Source organism: Kogia breviceps, chromosome 8 (genome assembly GCF_026419965.1).
Source record: "Kogia breviceps isolate mKogBre1 chromosome 8, mKogBre1 haplotype 1, whole genome shotgun sequence".
Taxonomy (NCBI): Eukaryota; Metazoa; Chordata; class Mammalia; order Artiodactyla; family Physeteridae; genus Kogia; species Kogia breviceps.
This window is the reverse complement of record NC_081317.1, coordinates 35,136,182-35,154,649: the sequence shown is the minus strand read 5'-3', so window position 1 is coordinate 35,154,649 and position 18,468 is coordinate 35,136,182. Positions and strand designations below refer to the sequence as shown.

The window sequence follows — 18,468 nt, the reverse complement described above, 5'->3', positions numbered from 1 at the left end:
TCCCCTTGCAACTTATTTGTTGAAAAAGCTGGGTCATTTGTCCAAATAGTTTCTCAAGAGTCAGAATTGTATTGATTGCATCCCTGTAAGCAGTGGTGTGCTAGTAAATATTTAACATCTGGTTCTCTGGGATGAAAAAGCCTGGATCGATTGCACTTGCTAGTTTCTGTGGTGTAAATATTCCTACCCTGGCTGATTTAAAACTACCAAAGCAACATCATTGAACACAGAGTGGGGAAAAGATGTGCGGTAGTACATCTTTGCATAGTATATCCACTCTACACATAAAATAGAGATAAATAACTTCAAGTGCATAGGAAAAGGCAAAATGTAGTGAAATAATTAGGGAACAATGAGTTGTGAGGATTTATTACCTTTGTTTTAACATTGTTAATTATGCATTTCTATAATTTTTAACAACTGTATTTCACAGCCAACTTGCAAAATTCCTGAAAATTTAACAATTGGCTATTATGACTTGGTGCAAGCCAGTCCCAGCATGGCATTGTAGAGTAGTCCAACATGTTTCTCTGTTCTTCATATTTTAAAAACAATTTCCTGAATTTAATATTCAGGAAATATTAATAATAATATTAATAATTATATTATTAATAATGAGAGGCAGAGATTTGATTAAATTCAGGTTCAACTTTTTGGCAAGATTGTTTCATAGGTTATGGAAGGCTGCTGATTATCATTGCCATTATCCATTAATTCATTAGGGCTGCAAATTAGTGATAGTCTAATTCTATCATTCTTTCTTCAGTTAAGTAGCTGGGATGATCTGTAAAGAAAAGCTTACCTAGAACTAGTTGATTACACTGAGTGTAAGTTTGTTTAGGAAATGAAGGATGCATAAAAGGCATGTTTTACTTTTAATTTACTCATTTTCAGAATAATGAGTTGGTTCCCTGATATCCTTCAAAGGTGCCAGTGACTTTTTTAAAGTGTCATTGTGAACTTAGAGATTTAAACATATCTGATGTGTTTCAATCCACTGAGTTTTTATGCTTATTGGTGCTTAAACTGATCCATTTTTTGACTGAAGGGAGCCTCTTCAAGTTGATTCTGGATCCTTCTGATACACATTGAGTGGTCTTTGATAGCTTCCTTGCTTTCTGGTAAGACATGTTTCAGACTCATCATCTATACTCCACACCTCATACTGAGTCATTTTTCCAGGGAGCCAGAGTCCTTTAATAGAATATGGTATTTAGAACCATATGATATCACTTATATGTGAAATCTAAAATATGACATAAATAAACATCTATGAAACAGAAACAGACTCACAGACATAGAGAACAGACTTGTGTTTGCCAAGGTGGAGTGGATGTCGGGGAAGGATGGATTGGGAGTTAGGGATTAGTAGATACAAACTATTTTACATAGAATGGATAAACAACAAGGTCCTACTGTTGTATAGCACAGGGAACTCTACTCAATATCCTGTAATAAACCATAATGGAAAAGAACATGAAAAAGAATGTATATCTATGTATAACTGAATCATTTTGCTATACAGTATAAATCAACTGTACTTCAGTAAAATAAATTTTAAAAAAATAGAATATGGTATTTAGAGACCATAGTCTAGGCACTAGGGTTACTTACTGCTACTAGATTCTTAATTGTTTCTAGGACATTTAAGTGGACAGAGCTGAGGAATACACACACACACACACACATTTTTAAGCTAAAATATATTATGAGTTCATTCAATATCTCCATTTGAAATTTAGGAGTACAGAATTTTTAACTAAACTTTCTTAAGTTTGTTTCTCTTTCTTCCATGCTGAAAATCCTAGTTGTCAATAACATCATACTCTTACTCATTTGCTGCACACATGACAATAACAAATAACATTACCAACACTACCTCCAAATAATATGATTATTAAAAACTTATATACAGAGATGAAAAATTATATTGGTATTTAAAGGCACTTTAAATAGCTTTTTTCTGATGCTTTTATCACCAACTTGATAAACAATTAGGCTAATTTAATTAACTTTGCTTCCAAATTTTAGAGATTGAATTTTAATTTAAATCTGTTTTATAGATTGCTTTATTTATGTAAAATATTTAAATGTTTCCAAAGTACAATCTGTTAAAACATGATATTTTCCAAATAGCTGCTATCCCTGTTCTTTCCCTGGTTTATATTATGATTTTTTTTAAAAAAGCTATATGTATATATATTTGTATGTCTCCTTATTTCTTAGGTGAATGGTAACGTACATTCCACCTTGCTTTTTTTCTTTTTTTTACATATTTATTGGAGTATAATTGCTTTACAATGGTATGTTTCTGCTTTACAACAAAGTGAATCAGTTATACATATACATATGTTCCCACATCTGTTCCCTCTTGCGTCTCCCTCCCTCCCACCCTCCCTATCCCACCCCTCTAGGTGGTCACAAACCATCTAGCTGATCTCCCTGTGCCATGCGGCTGCTTCCCACTAGCCATCTATTCTACATTTGGTAGTGTATATATGTCCATGCCACTCTCTCACTTCGTCACAGCTTCCCCTTCCCCCTCCCCATATCCTCAGGTCCATGCTCTAGTAGGTCTGTGTTTTATTCCCGTCCTACCCCTAGTCTCTTCATGACATTTTTTTTTCTTAGATTCCGTATATGTGTGTTAGCATACGGTATTTGGTTTTCTCCTTCTGACTTACTTCACTCTATATGACAGACTCCAGGTCTATCCACCTCACTACAAATAACTCAGTTTCATTTCTTTTTATGGCTGAGTAATATTCCACTGTATATATGTGCCACATCTTTTTTTTTAACATCTTTATTGGAATATAACTGTTTTACAATAGTGTGTTAATTTCTCCTTTACAACAAAGTGAATCAGTTATACATATACATATGTTCCCATATCTCTTCCCTCTTCTGTCACCCTCTCTCCCACCCCTCTAGGTAGTCACAAAGCACAGAGGTCATCTCCCTGTGCTATGCAGCAGCTTCCCACTAGCTATCTAATTTACATTTGGTAGTGTATATATGTCCCTGCCCCTCTCTCACTTTGTCACAGTTTACCCTTCCCCCTCCCCATATCCTCAGGTCCATGCTCTAGTAGGTCTGTGTTTTATTCCCGTCCTACCACTAATCTCTTCATGACATTTTTTTTTCTTAGAGTCCATATATATGTGTTAGCATATGGTATTTGTTTTTCTCCTTCTGCCTTACTTCACTCTGTATGACAGACTCCAGGTCTATCCACCTCATTACAAATAACTCAGTTTCATTCCTTTTTATGGCTGAGTAATATTCCATTGTATATATGTGCCACATCTTCTTTATCCATTCATCTGTTGATGGACACTTAGGTTGCTTCCATGTCCTGGCTATTGTAAATAGAGCTGCAATGAATATTTTGGTACATGACTCTTTTTGAATTATCGTCTTTTCAGGGTATATGCCCAGTAGTGGGATTGCTGGGTCGTATAGTAGTTCTATTTGTAGTTTTTTAAGGAACCTCCATACTGTTCTCCATAGTGGCTGTATCAATTTACATTCCCACCAGCAGTGCAAGAGGGTTCCCTTTTCTCCACACCCTCTCCAGAATTTACTGTTTCTAGATTTTTTTATGATGGCCATTCTGACTGGTGTGAGATGATATCTCATTGTAGTTTTGATTTTCATTTCTCTAATGATTAGATGATTCGATGATGATTGAGCATCCTTTCATGTGTTTGTTGGCAATCTGTATATCTTCTTTGGAGAAATGTCTGTTTAGGTCTTCTGCCCATTTTTGGGTTGGGTTGTTTTTTTGTTATTGAGCTGCATGAGTTGCTTATAAATTTTGGGTATTAATCTTTTGTCAGTTGCTTCATTTGCAATTATTTTCTCCCATTCTGAGGGTTGTCTTTTGGTCTTGTTTATGATTTTCTTTTTTGTGCAAAAGCTTTTAAGTGTCATTAGGTCCCATTTGTTTATTTTTGTTTTTATTTCCATTTCTCTAGGAGGTGCATCAAAAAGTATCTTGCTGTGATTTATGTCATAGAGTGTTCTGTCTATGTTTTCCTCTAAGAGTTTGATACTGTCTGGCCTTACATGTAGGTCTTTAACCCATTTTGAGTTTATTTTTGTGTATGATGTTAGGGAGTGTTCTAATTTCATTCTTTTACACGTACCTGTCCAGTTTTCCCAGCACCACTTATTGAAGAGGCTGTCTTTTCTCTACTGTATATTCTTGCCTCCTTTATCAAAGATAAGGTGACCATATGTGAGTGGATTTATCTCTGGGCTTTCTATCTTGTTCCATTGATCTATATTTCTGTTTTTGTGCCAGTACCGTACTGTCTTGATTACTGTAACTTTATAGTATAGTCTGAAGTCAGGGAGCCTGATTCCACCAGCTCCATTTTTCGTTCTCAAGATTGCTTTGGCTATTCAGGGTCTTTTGTGTTTCCATACAAATTGTGAAATTTTTTGTTCTAGTTCTGTAAAAAATGCCAGTGGTAGTTTGATAGGGATTGCATTGAATCTGTAGATTGCTTTGGGTAGTAGAGTCATTTTCACAATGTTGAGTGTTCCAATCCAAGAACATGGTATATCTCTCCATCTATTTGTATCATCTTCAGTTTCTTTCATCATTGTCATAATTTTCTGCATACAGGTCTTTTGTCTCCTTAGGTAGGTTAATTCCTAGATATTTTATTCTTTTTGTTGCAGTGGTAAATGGGAGTGTTTTCTTAATTTCACTCTCAGGTTTTTCAGTATTAGTATATAAGAATGCCAGAGATTTCTGTGCATTAATTTTGTACTGGTACTTTACCAAATTCATTGATTAGCTCTAGTAGTTTTTTGGTAGCATCCTTAGGATTCACTATGTATAGTAGTATCATGTCATCTGCAAACAGTGACAGCTTTACTTCTTTTCCGATTTCGATTGCTTTTTATTTCTTTTTCTTCTCTGATTGCTGTGGCTAGAACTTCCAAAACTATGTTGAATAAGAATGCTGAGAGTGGGCAACCTTGTCTTGTTCCTGATCTTAGTGGAAATGATTTCAGTTTTTCACCATTGAGAATGATGCTGTCTGTGGGTTTGTCATAAATGGCCTTTATTATGTTGAGGTAAGTTCCCTCCATGCCTACTTTCTGCAGGGTTTTTATCATAAATGGGTGTTGAATTTTGTCAAAAGCTTTCTCTGCATCTATTGAGATGATCATATGGTTTTTCTCCTTCAGTTTATTGATATGGTATATCACATTGATTGATTTGTGTATATTGAAGAATCCTTGCATTCCTGGGGTAAACCCCACTTGATCATGGTGTATGATTCTTTTAATGTGCTGTTGGATTCTGTTTGCTAGTATTTTGTTGAGGATTTTTGCATCTATGTTCATCAGTGATATTGGCCTGTAGTTTTCTTTCTTTGTGACATCTTTGTCTGGTTTTGGTATCAGGGTGATGGTGTCCTCATAGAATGAGTTTGGGAGTGTTCCTCCCTCTGCTATCTTTTGGAAGAGTTTGAGAAGGATAGGTGTTCGCTCTTCTCTAAATGTTTGATAGAATTTGCCTGTGAAGCCTTCTGGTCCTGGACTTTTGTTTGTTGGAAGATTTTTAATCACCGTTTCAATTTCAGTGCTTGTGATTGGTCTGTTCATGTTTTCTGTTTCTTCCTGGTTTAGTCTTGGCAGGTTGTGCATTTCTAAGAATTTGTCCATTTCTTCCAGGTTGTCCATTTTATTGGCATACAGTCACTTGTAGTAATCTCTCATGATCTTTTGTATTTCTGTAGTGTCCGTAGTTACGTCTCCTTTTTCATTTCTAATTGTATTGATTTGAGTCTTCTCTCTTTTTTTCTTGATGAGTCTGGCTAATGGTTTATCAATTTTGTTTATCTTCTCAAAGAACCAGCTTTTAGTTTTATTGATCTTTGCTCTCATTTCCTTCATTTGTTTTTCCTTTATTTCTGATCTGATCTTTATGATTTCTTTCCTTCTGCTAAATTTGGGGGTTTTTTGTTCTTCTTTCTCTAATTGCTATAGGTGCAAAGTTAGGTTGTTTTTTTGAGATATGTCCTGTTTCTTAAGGTAGGCTTGTATTGCTATAAACTTCCCTCTTAGAATTGCTTTTGCTGCATCCCATAGGTTTTGGGTCATCGTGTCTCCATTGTCATTTGTTTCTAAGTATTTTTTTGATTTCCTCTTTGATTTCTTCAGTGATCACTTCGTTATAAAGTAGTGTATTGTTTAGCCTACAGGCATTTGTATTTTTTACATCTTTTCCTGTAATCAGTATCTAGTCTCATAGCGTTGTGGTCGGAAAAGATACTTGATATGATTTCAATTTTCTTAAATTTACCAAGGCTAGATTTGTGACCCAAGATATGATCTATCCTGGAGAATGTTCCTTGAGCACTTGAGAAAAATGTGTATTCTGTTGTTTTTGGATGGAATGTCCTATAAATATCAATTAAGTCCATCTTGTTTAATGTATCATTTAAAACTTGTGTTTCCTGGGCTTCCCTGGTGGCGCAGTGGTTGAGAATCCGCCTGCCGATGCAGGAGACACGGGTTCGTGCCCTGGTCCGGGAGGATCCCACGTGCCGCGGAGCAACTAAGCCCGTGAGCCATGGCCGCTAGGCCTATGCGTCCGGAACCTGTGCTCCGCGATGGGAGAGGCCACAACAGTGAGAGGCCCGCATACCACAAAAAAAAAAAAAAAAAAAAAAAAAAAAAAAAAAAACTTGTGTTTCCTTATTTATTTTCATTTTGGATGATCTGTCCATTGGTGAAAGTGGGATGTTAAAGTCCCCTACTATGATTGTGTTACTGTCGATTTCCCCTTTTATGGCTGTTAGTATTTGCCTTATGTATTGAGGTGCTCCTATGTTGGCTGCATAAATATTTACAATTGTTATATCTTCTTCATGGATCTATCCCTTGATCATTATGTAGTGTCCTTCTTTGTCCCTTGTAATAGTCTTTATTTTAAAGTCTATTTTGTCTGATATGAGAATTGCTACTCCAGCTTTCTTCTGATTTCCATTTGCATGGGATATCTTTTTCCATCTCCTCACTTTCAGTCTGTATGTGTCCCCAGGTCTGAAGTGGGCCTCTTGTAGACAGCATATATATGGGTCTTATTTTTGTATCCATTCAGCCAGTCTGTGTCTTTTGGTTGGAGCATTTATTCCATTTACATTTAAGGTAATTATCGATATGTATGTTCCTATTACCATTTACTTAATTGTTTCAAGTTTGTTCTTGTAGGTCTTTTCCTTTTCTTGTGTTTCTTGCCTAGAGAAATTCCTTTAGCATTTGTTGTAAAGCTGGTGGTGGTGCTTTACTTTTTTTTGATGGTGCTGAACTCTGTCAGCGTTTGCTTGTCTGTAAAGGTTTTAATTTCTCCATCAAATCTGAATGAGATCCTTGCTGGGTAGAGTAATCTTGGTTGTAGGTTTTTTTCCTTCATCACTTTAAATATGTCCTGCCACTTCCTTCTGGCTTGCAGAGTTTCTGCTGGAAGGTCAGCTGTTAACCTTATGGGGCTTCCCTTGTGTGTTATTTGTTGTTTTTCCCTTGCTGCTTTTAATATGTTTTCTTTGTGTTTAATTTTTGATAGTTTGATTAATATGTGTCTTGGCGTGTTTCTCTTTGGATTTATCCTGTATGGGACTCTCTGTGCTTCCTGGACTTGATTAACTATTTCCTTTCCTATATTAGGGACGTTTTCAACTATACTCTCTTCAAATATCTTCTCAGTCCCTTTCTTTTTCTCTGTCTGGGACCCCTATAATTCTAATGTTGGTGCGTTTAATGTTGTCCCAGAGGTCTCTGAGACTGTCCTTAGTTCTTTTCATTCTTTTTTCTTTCTTCTGCTCTGCAGTAGTTATTTCCACTATTTTATCTTGCAGGTCACTTATCTGTTCTTCTGCCTCAGTTATTCTGCCTTGATCCCATCTAGAGTATTTTTAATTTCATTTATTGTGTTGCTCATCGTTGCTTGCTTTCTCTTTATTTCTTGTAGGTCCTTGTTAAATGTTTCTTGCATTTTGTCTATTCTATTTCCAAGGTTTTGGATCATCTTTACTATCATTATTCTTAATTCTTTTTCAGGTAGACTGCCTATTTCCTTTTCATTTGTTAGGTCTGGTGGGTTTTTACCTTGCTCCTTCATCTTCTGTGTGTTTTTCTGTCTTTTCATTTTGCTTGTCTTACTGTGTTTGGGGTCTCCTTTTTGCAGGCTGCAGGTTTGTAGTTCCCGTTGTTTTTGGTGTCTGTCCCCAGTGGCTAAGGTTAGTTCAGTGGGTTGAGTAGGTTTCCTGGCTGGGGGGACTAGTGCCTGTGTTCTGGTGGATGAGGCTGGATTTTGTCTTTCTGGTGGGCAGGTCCACGTCTGGTGGTGTGTTTTGGGGTGTCGGTAGCCTTATTATGATTTTAGGCAGCCTCTCTGCTGTGTGCTCCCGTGAGCTGGAGCATCCTATGACAGCTCTAGTTAGACTCCTCCCCGGTTTCTGCTACTCCCACCTTTCTCTTTCATCAGTATATCCAGGAGGTGCTCCATAGCAATTTATGTATTTCTCGTTCCTTTTTAGCTGCTTAATATTCATGTTTGATATCCATAATTTTTCCACCAAATTCCTCTCCAGATGATTTTGGGTTGTTTCCAGTATTTGGCATTACAAAATTTACTGTCTTTTATATTTTTGCCAATGTGTGTTTGGGATATGTTTTAATATTAGTATTTTTCCAACATTTTATTATGAAAAATTTCAAATACAGCAAATTTTAAAGAATTTTACAATGAAGACCTATACTCACCACCTAAACTGATATAAAATTTATTTATTGTGAAATATATAAAAATAAGTGTACATTCATTGTTTTGACAAATGCACATTTTTTAGTTGCATCATTTATTTTTGAGTTATGAGTCCTTTATGTGTTCTAGATCTAAGTCTGTTATTAGATATATATATGATTTGCAAATATTTTCTCCCATTCTATGAGTTGTCTTTTCACTTTCTTGATGGTGTCCTTTTGCAGCACAATAATTTTCTATTTTGGTGATGTCCAGTTCATTTACTTTTTCTTTTGTTGCTTGTGCTTTTGATGTCATATGTAAGATACCATTGCTTAATCCAAGGTTTATGCCTCTGTTTTCTTCTAAGAGTTTTATACTTTTAGCTCTTATATTTATGGTGTGAGAAATCCAACTTAATTCAAATGAGAAAGAACAGTCTTTTCAACAAACGGGGCCAGGAAAACTAAATATCCAAGTGCAAAAGAATGGTCTTTGGCACCCTGATCAAAAAAAATTAATTGCTCATAAATGTGAGGGCTTATTTCTGGACTTTGAATTCTATTCCATTGTTCTATATGTTTGTCTTCTGTTTTAAGAATTCATGAATTTAAGGAGGATATTTACAAAAGTATTATTTGTGACCCATTGTTTATAACCTCTGTTCATGGTTTCCTTATATGCGTTTTGTCTCAGTTACTTCTCCCATTTGTTTCTACAATTGTCTATCTCATTTTGTGTGTAATGTCATAGGGGAAGGCAGTGCCTGGTGGTGAAGTGTAATATTAATGTCATTGGGATGGTGATGCTCCCATTTTTCAAAGACTGCTTTGAACACAGACAGGAAGTACCTTCAGTTGGCAATGGTGGCATAAAATGATGAAATAAAATAAGGAAGCATATGGTTCAAAGATTTTCTTACCTTATTTAAATTTAAGATACGGAACCATGAAAGTATGTTAAACTAATGGTTATTACTTTCTCTTTGAGAAAGTAGACATTTCAGACCTATCAGAAATTATTCTTTATGATTATACTTCTTTATAGAGTTCCTGAGTTGGAGGTAGAAGAAGAAACTCAAGTTCAAGAGATGACCCTAGATGAGTGGAAAAATCTTCAAGAACAGACCAGACCAAAGCCTGAATTTAACATCCGGAAACCTGAGTCCACTGTCCCTTCCAAAGCAGTGGTGATACACAAGTCTAAATATAGAGATGATGTAAGCATGATGTTTTGTATCTATAGGTAATCTTCACTGTTACCTTATTGGAAATGAAATGGGCTTTTCCACTTCTATTTTAAAAATGGAACATTAGTAGTTGACATTCTAGTTTCAACCTAAGAGTAATCAGAGATTATGTGTGCCTAATTTTACTGTATTTTTATTGTTTATTAAGAAAAAAATTGAAAAAGAATTGACCCATTAATACTTAATCCAAAGCAGTTGTAGTGACAGTGCACTTTCTGCTCCCTCCAGAACTATGCAAAGACTGTGCACATGCTGTATGTTTTAGTTGCATTTCAATTTTGTGTCAGAAGAGAGGTACAGAATGTTTCCTGAATCCATTTCAGAGGATAACTACTCTGCATTTTTGTGATTAGATTACCTTCAGTTCTAATTCTTTTTTTTTTTTTTTAAGTTTAAGTATAGTTGATTTACAATATTTTGTTAGTTTCAGGTGTATAGCAAAGTGATTCAGTGGTTTTTTTTTCCCCACAGTTCTAATTCTTAATAAGAGCATTTTGTTGGAACTAGTTGATTATTTTTAACTGGTCAGGGTTGGGCGAAGCCTTTTGTGTGTTATTGTAGCAGCTTTGATCCCTCTGCAGAAACTCACCAGAGGAGCCCTGAAGCACCTGGCAGCACGAGCAGGCACTGCTGCTGTGGCCAGCTATCCTGTTGGAACTGCTTGTGCGTTCTGTCTTTTGTGGTCCTGATTTTACAAGGTTTATGTTCAGCTCTTCATTGCGGCCTCAGCTTTGAAAATATCTTGCAGCAGATATTGATAAGGCTGGTCAGAGAGTTATTTAATCACATTCTATTTAAGCTGCTGAACTTAAGGAAGGGTACACTGAAGGATTCTAATTTTATCTCTTTTTTTTTTTGCGGTACGTGGGCCTCTCACTGTTGTGGCCTCTTCCGTTGTGGAGCACAGGCTCCGGACGCGCAGGCTCAGCAGCCATGGCTCACGGGCCCAGCCGCTCCGCAGCATGTGGGCTCTTCCTGGACCGGGGCACGAACCCGTGTCCTCTGCATCAGCAGGCAGACTCTCAACCACTGCACCACCGGGGAAACCCGCATTCTAATTTTAAAATTTAGAGTTTGTATCATTCAGTCACAGCTATTTATCTTGATAGCAGTCTCTGTGTTGATGATGGTAGTGAGCACCCTTCCTCTCTGCTGGATATTCATTGATTTTCCATTTGAAACTCAGGAGTTTTGTACTATGTAGATTTGTCTGTGTTCCCATTTACACTTTGGTTAGTTATATTCTTTGAATGAATAGTTTCCCTAGGGGGTCATTTATGATACAGGATCCCCTCCTAACTCCTGTTTCAGTCAGTCCAAGCTCTTGGAGTCTAATAAGTTTTTAACTGTTCCACTAGAAATGGCTTTTTGTATACATACGAGTGAGGCCTTTTTACAAGTCCATCAGCTAGTTGGTTGCTGTTGTTGTTGTTGTTTTTAATCCATTTTCTTCTTTTTTGTTCTGGGGCACTGTAAATAAAGCTTTGCCTAAAACAATTGTGCTGTCAGGATTTGAAATGTGCAGCTGACATGTTAGGTAAAAATAGAAGCTGCTCTTCCTTAATCCACACCAGATTCATCCTCCCTGGCTCCAGAGAGAGGTCTCCTGGAATCTTTGAAGCAACTGTGTTAGCTGCTGAGTCATTGAGCTTGGTCTCAGTAAAGCACACATCTTTGGTACTTATTAATCTTATGGCATTGACGATTTTAGCCAGGAATTTTTCTTAAAGCAACAGAAGCCAGATCACTAGTCCCGGAAGTGATTGGTGTCACTTACTTTGTTCTGAGTACCCTAAGTGTCAAAAGCACTAGAATAACACCTCTTGTTTGCATGGAGCTCTGTTCTTTGCAAAGTTCAGACCAAACAGTAGCCTATGAAGAGAGCTGGGACCTTAAAGCACCTTGGCCTGACTATTTGCTCACTTTGCTTCCATTGCAAGTTGCCCCTTCTTATTGGGAAGGCCGCCGTGTCTCTGCTGAGGCACACTGACAGCCAATTGTTTTCTAAACCAGGCCGTAGTTATCATTTTGCTGCTTATATTTTTTGTGTTTATCTTGTTGCCAGAGTGCCATTGTTCCTGAATTGTTCTTTCCTTCATCTTTTTAGCTTTGAGAGCCCATCTATCTAAGGCCTTTGCTTTATTTTAATCTGAAACTTTGAAGGGGACACAAGTGTTAAATGTGAAACCTGAAATGAACATATGGCCAAAAGGGACTGATGTGCTCAGGGAAATTTGTTTCCATTTGCTGGACAAGCTGTAGGATGTTTAACCTTACAGTACTTGGGAGATTCCCATCTACGATCACTGGCATATTTTCTGTAGGTTTATATTTTACTTAAAAGTGAGAGTTCTTCTTTGTTTCTTTCATTGTTAAGAACTGAAGCTAAATCAAATTTGAAGGAGATTTATTTAATACAGTGTTCTTTTAACAAGAGGTAGAACTTATTTGACCTCTTAAAATAAAATGTACTTTCTCAAAGAATTTGAACTAGAGCAGTTCTTCAAAAGCAGCTTGAGTTCTTTATGCAGCCTTGGGAGCAACCCTCAGATAAATCATACTGTTGTTCTATCCTTTCCATATATTTTGAGTCAGAGTTGTTTATTGTATATCATCCAGTTTTTAACATACGGTATTTGTACAGTCAGCACCCATGTTGAAAGAAGTTTCTCCATCAAGCTCTATTCTAGGAAGGTGATTTTCCTTATTTATCAAAGTAGCATTTGTGAAGAAATAAAACAAAAGGCAGAAGCTAAAGCTTTTCAATCTCAGCAAAATACACTTAGATATAAAACATTTAAATGATTACCGTTAGTCATGTCAAATCTTACATCTTAACCTACTAAACTGATAGAAATTTGGTCTCACTCGAAGTTAATGGTAAGTTCAAAAATGTTTGAATTAAGACTGTGAGACACTACTATATATAAAATGGACAACTAATAAGAACCTACCTTGTAGCACAGGGAACTCTGTTCAATACTCTGTGATGACCCATATGGGAATAGAGTCTAAAAAATAGTGGATATGTGTATGTATAGCTGACTGGCTTTGCTGTTACAGCAGAAACTATCAGAGCATTGTAAATCAACTCTACTCCAATTCAAGAAAAAGGACTGTGAGTATAAGAACGTGTGGCTGCAAAAATGTGCAGAACCCACCTGGCTGGAAGCAGAGCAGCAGCATCTTCCCCTGCCCAGAGAAGCCCGGCCCAGCGAGTGCCCATGGAGACGGCCGTGTGTATGTTCTGTGTTTGATGCTGTAACTGTGTTTCAGTTGGTAAAGGATGACTATGAGGATGATGCCCACGTTTTCCGGAAAGCGGCCAATGACATCACATCCCAGCTGGAGATTAATTTTGGTAACCTCCCTCGTCCCGGGCGCGGAGCCAGAGGTGGCACACGGGGAGGCCGGGGAAGGATTAGAAGGGCAGAAAACTATGGACCCAGAGCAGAAGTGGTGGTAAGTGTTTATATTCTAAACCCTGGATGGTTTTCTGAAGTGAGAGGATGAAGATGCCCTGGGCCTACATAGTCTAATTTTGGAAGATCATCAGGTTCTGCCTCATCTAGATAGACGAGGTTCTTCCTCCTCTGTCTAGTGTGGGTCTGATGTTGGAGTGTTTGGAACAGTCATGTCAGCATGATGGACATCAGTTGGATACAGACCATTGTGCAGCCCTGGCCTCCAGGGTCTCCAGGAAAGTCCGATGTCTGCCATGAATGCATGTTCAGAGCTGGAGAAAAATTCACACATCTGCATCAAATAAGATCCCCAGGCTTGGGATTGAATTAGATCAACTGACGGTTGCTTACCATGGTCTGATCATCTGCCCTGTGCCCTGATGCTTTCAGGGTAGGCAAAATCCTTCCTACAGCTTCAAGGCCACCTTTTCGATTCAAACCATTCTTCCCCATTCTTCAGCCAACACTGCTCTACTTCTAGAACAGACAAGCATGTTCCTTACCCCACAGAGCCTTTGCACCTGCTGGCCCTTCTCCCACCCCTTTGCCTGTTTACCTAGAATAGATCCTCCAACCTCCCTTCCTCAGAGACATCTTCCAGACCAGGTCAGAGTCCTTATTTTCTTTGAAGCACCATCTGCATTTGTAATTGTATTCTCGCTGGTGCAGTTGTTGATCAGTGTCTGCTGTCTCCAGGGGACATGATGGTTTCCCCAGTGCCTAGCACAATGTAAGCTGTAGTAGGTGCTTCGTAAGTGTTTTTTGAACAAATACGTGTTCACTGGGAGTTGGGCACGAGGCCCGGTGGCCAGCACAAGCCACCGTGCAGCCTTTGCGGCGATGGAGCCGGAGCAGCCCCTTCCCTGCGGCTGGCCTTGGAAACGCTCCTTTTGCTGCCTGACTCCCTCACCCCAGGGAGCAGCCCCTGGGAGGAGAAACTTGTTTGTTATACTTGAACAAGAGCAAAAACACAACAGGGTTTTTTCTGAGTACATTTGAGGCCATGTTGGAAAAAGGAACTATTGTGGGAATAGAAAATATACATCCACTCCTTTCTAATAGCAGAGCTCTGCCACCGCGGCACCTCGTGTGCAGTGTGGTGATCTGGTGCCTCGAACCTGCCGCCCACCTGGGCTCTTCCAGCTTCTAACAGCCTTCACAGTCGCATTGTTTCGGGATCCTGTTCTTTTGGCTCATTCATTGGGCTTATCTCTGGGAGAACCTTCTCTTCTAGAAAACATTACTTGACTGTGACGTGTACTTGGCCACAAAATTGCATTGGGTGCCCTGACTGTGGGCCCCCATTCCCAGGCCATCTGTTACTGAAGTTACCAGTATGTTTCTCCCCCAACTTTGTGAGCTCCCCGAAGGTAGGACTGTCTTTAATCATCCTTATATCTCCATGTAGCAAACATTCCATCATATTTATTGGATGAAGGAAGTGCCAGATACAAAAAGGGTCATTCAGTAAGGATCTATGGGAGGGAGGGAGGGCTGGGGGTGTCCAGTAGGCACTGCCAGCCATTCTACAACAGGGATGGGAGCGGGTCAGAGGAGGGAGAGGCACCCTTCCATGTCCCCTCTTCGGGGTCTGTGCAGCACTTGGCTGCAGCTCAGAGCAGGGCCTCACTTAGAGTGACCCTGCCACTCTTCTCTTCCCACTGGGACCCTCTCTCCCTCAATGTTTGGGCCGCTACCCCTACCCCATTAGCTCCTCCCCTGAGGGAGAGTGGGCACCGTGTTTCACACAGCTCTGCACCCAGGTGGGAATGGGTGAAGTGACAGTTGGTTTCAAAACTTTTCTTTTTCAGACACAAGACGTTGCTCCAAACCCAGATGACCCTGAAGATTTTCCTGCTCTGGCTTGAGAGAGCCCTATTTCCCTGGCAACTTAAAACAGCACCGGCATACCTATAAAGAGACTTTTCTTGCTGTGGGGAAGAGAGTCAGACTCTAAGAACAATAGATGTTGCTTTTTCCCATGTAGTTTGAATTCATTGCACTTTTTTGGCCTGGGGGTGGTGTGGGAATAAGGATTTCTCCAGATGCTAGAGAGCAGCAGTGCTGGTCAGGGGGTAGTCTGGCACTTTCCCAAGAAGGTGGAGAATGGTGATTATTTTTTTATTTAAGGAATTCCAAATGTAGTTCAGAAATAATGTTTAAAATATGTACATAGAGATTGTATTGAATCTTCCACAAAAGCATGGAGAGTAAAGCAAGTTGTAAAATAGAATCTATTGAGACTACTTAGTAAGTTGTATAGATACCAGAAGGCTGTGTCCTTTGGTATTAAAGGAAATACATATAACTTGAGCCATTAATTTAAAGCGGTCACAGCCTAGTTTTCCGAGACCAAGAAATTAAAATACAGTTGTATTTACTATTTACTTGTAAATGTTATATTCTCCTGGAGCTTTTTGGTTTTCATTTAACCAATAATTTTAAGTAGCTATCGTGCAGTCACTGGTTACCCCTCTGTGGCAGAGAATTAGGGAAAGTATTGATTTTTTCATGGTGATCTAAACTACCTCGTGGTTTCTGTGTGTATGTACACACACACACACACACACACACACACGCTTAGTATATATGTGCATATTTAGTGTTTGGGGGGTTTTTAAGATGAGTATTAAGTAAATGATTTTTAAAATAGTGTTATTTAACCCACCAATCAAATGAAAAGGGGTCCACGCAAGAGTACTGCAACTTAACACCACATGCTTTTCTCCCTCAGAGCTAGTGTCAGAATTCAACACCTGTGACAAAGGCCCTCTGTCCCTGTCCTGGGCAAGACTTATAAATAACTAATATTTATTGAACACCTATGTTTAGTTTTTCTCACTTGGCCCTTGCACCAGTTCAAGTTCCTATTTCTTGCCTTTGGAGAATTTTGGGGTTAGGGGCTTCCTCAGAGGTTCGATAACTCCCTGAGTCCCACCCTAACCATCAGGGCTGAGACCTAGAGGCCCATGTCCTCTGAGCCCAGCTGCCTGCAGGGTGGTGCCCAGGGTGGCAGCTGGGGCAGAGGCAGTAATGTTTGGAGGCGGCTGTAACAGCCGCTGGAAGCTGGGGTGACACTCTCCCCACTTTACTGAAGAAACTGGGTAACACTTGCTGGTTGTCACACAGTTAATATGCTTATGTGGGAATCTGAACCTTGGTCTCAGGATCTGTGCTTTTTTTTGCCTTGCTATACTAAGATGGCAGTTCTGAACTTGAACCCAAGTGTAAATAAAGGTTGGTATTCCCTCCTTTGTGTATAGAGAGCTGAATCCTTTTGGTGACACCCAGGTCAGAGAGAAGAATGTGGGAAAAGGCCACCGTGGAAAGAGTCATTTCATATTTTGTTGAATAATCAGCACTGAACCCTTGGCCACGTTAAGCCAGTTAAGGACCTTCCCTGTGGTTGACAGCCTACTTTTGGATTCTTGTTATTAATCTGAGTACTAAGGTAGTCATTTTATTCCCTCTCCCCAGAAAAGACACAGTGAACGTGAGTACCTGACCTGAGAAGTCTTGTGAGAGTGAATGTCATGTTCAGCCATGATAATCAGCTGGTGCAGCGTGAAGGTGTGTCGCGACTCATCAGGCTTGAGCTGTCACATTAAGTTATTTTGCCTTGCCCTGGCTTTGAAGATTGGCAAAACAGATCCGCCTCAAGAAAATTCCTTTTAGGGTTTTGAATAACAGTTGAAAAGCCCATTGTGCTGGATTTAATGTATTTGCAAACACGCATCCTTCCCAAACACACTGGGGATTCCTGTACCACGGAGCAGCCTCGGGTCTTGTGGTCAGAAAAAGTTTGGGGGAATAGGTCCTGCCCTCCTCACCTCCACATCCTCCCGACATCGGCCTGAAGTCAGGTACTTGGGTTGCCAGCACCACTGCCCACAATGTGTTCCAAGTGTAAGGCTCTGCCTGGCTCTCTCTATTTATGCAGTAAGAATGACGAAGGAAAAAAGCAGAAAATAAAGAAATCTTTATTGTAAAATACAACACGGATAAAAGTGCAAAAACTTTTTTGTAACCACCACCTAAGTCAAGGAGCCAACTCCCGCAGAAGCCTGTCCATGCGACCACGCCCATCACAGCCTGCCCTCCTTCTGAAAGGACCCACTCTCCTGACTTAGAGGAAGCACTGCCCAAGGACGCACCGCTAACAGCACAGCTCTGCCCTTGACCTGAATGTCCTTTAAGTCTGAAGGATCCCCCTCCACCCTTTTTGCAGAACCTGGGTAACCTGAGGAAACAAGCATTTCCTGAGTAACTGCTGTGTGCTGTCTTGTCGTTGTCTCATCACTTTTCAGTCAGGGAACAGGAAGGGACATCCGTCTTCCTTGCTCCCTGGCTAGTATTTGGGCAGGGATGGGGTGAGATGAAGCAGAAAGAAGACTCGGTGCCCAAGCTGTGTTCTTTCTACACACTCCTGAAATTTACAGTTAGTTGATTAGTCCCTCTGGCAAAGCTGCTAAGAGGGAGACAGGGAAAGGCCAGAGAACACACGTACTTCTGAGGGGACCCGAAGGACCACATGGGGCTGTGTGCTGCCGTGCTTAGCCACTCCCTGTGGTGAGGTGATGCTCAGGGCAATGCCACGCTGCGACACGTTCTCCTGAAAACATTTGAAGTGCTCTTAGAAAGCTTCATGAGGTCTCCTGCACAGGTGGAGATGCCAAGACTTGAGAGGCCATGAGACGGTTCAAGGCTGCCGGCAAGGCGCTGGTGGAGACAGGAGCAGAAGCTTGGCTCTCCCGGGGCCTCCTGGAGCCTGAGGTCCGAAGCACTCCGGGGGCCTCCGCTGGCCCAGGCGGCCTCCGTCCATCTCCTGCTGCTCTGGGAAAGCCTTTTCCTTGGCCATAGGTTTCCCATGACTCCAGGGCAATAGGACTTTCCCCAACCAAACCATAAAGGTTCTCTAACCCATCACAGCTTTACCACGGGCAAAATTGGCCCCATAGTGTGGGGAGAGCACCAGCTGCCTGGTT

General features: G+C 39.9%; 1 protein-coding gene across 1 annotated transcript in view; it reads left to right on the top strand.

The window, feature by feature from the left end:
• HABP4 (hyaluronan binding protein 4) overlaps positions 1 to 16,734 on the top strand; it is a 41,244-nt gene extending 24,510 nt beyond the window's left edge. The window contains exons 6-8 of the mRNA XM_059071769.2: positions 9,818 to 9,989; positions 13,296 to 13,481; positions 15,295 to 16,734. Of these exons, the coding sequence (XP_058927752.1) occupies positions 9,818 to 9,989; positions 13,296 to 13,481; positions 15,295 to 15,351 (415 nt within the window). The 3' untranslated portion in view covers positions 15,352 to 16,734. The remainder of the gene's footprint in view (positions 1 to 9,817; positions 9,990 to 13,295; positions 13,482 to 15,294) is intronic.
• Positions 16,735 to 18,468: the final 1,734 nt, after the last annotated feature.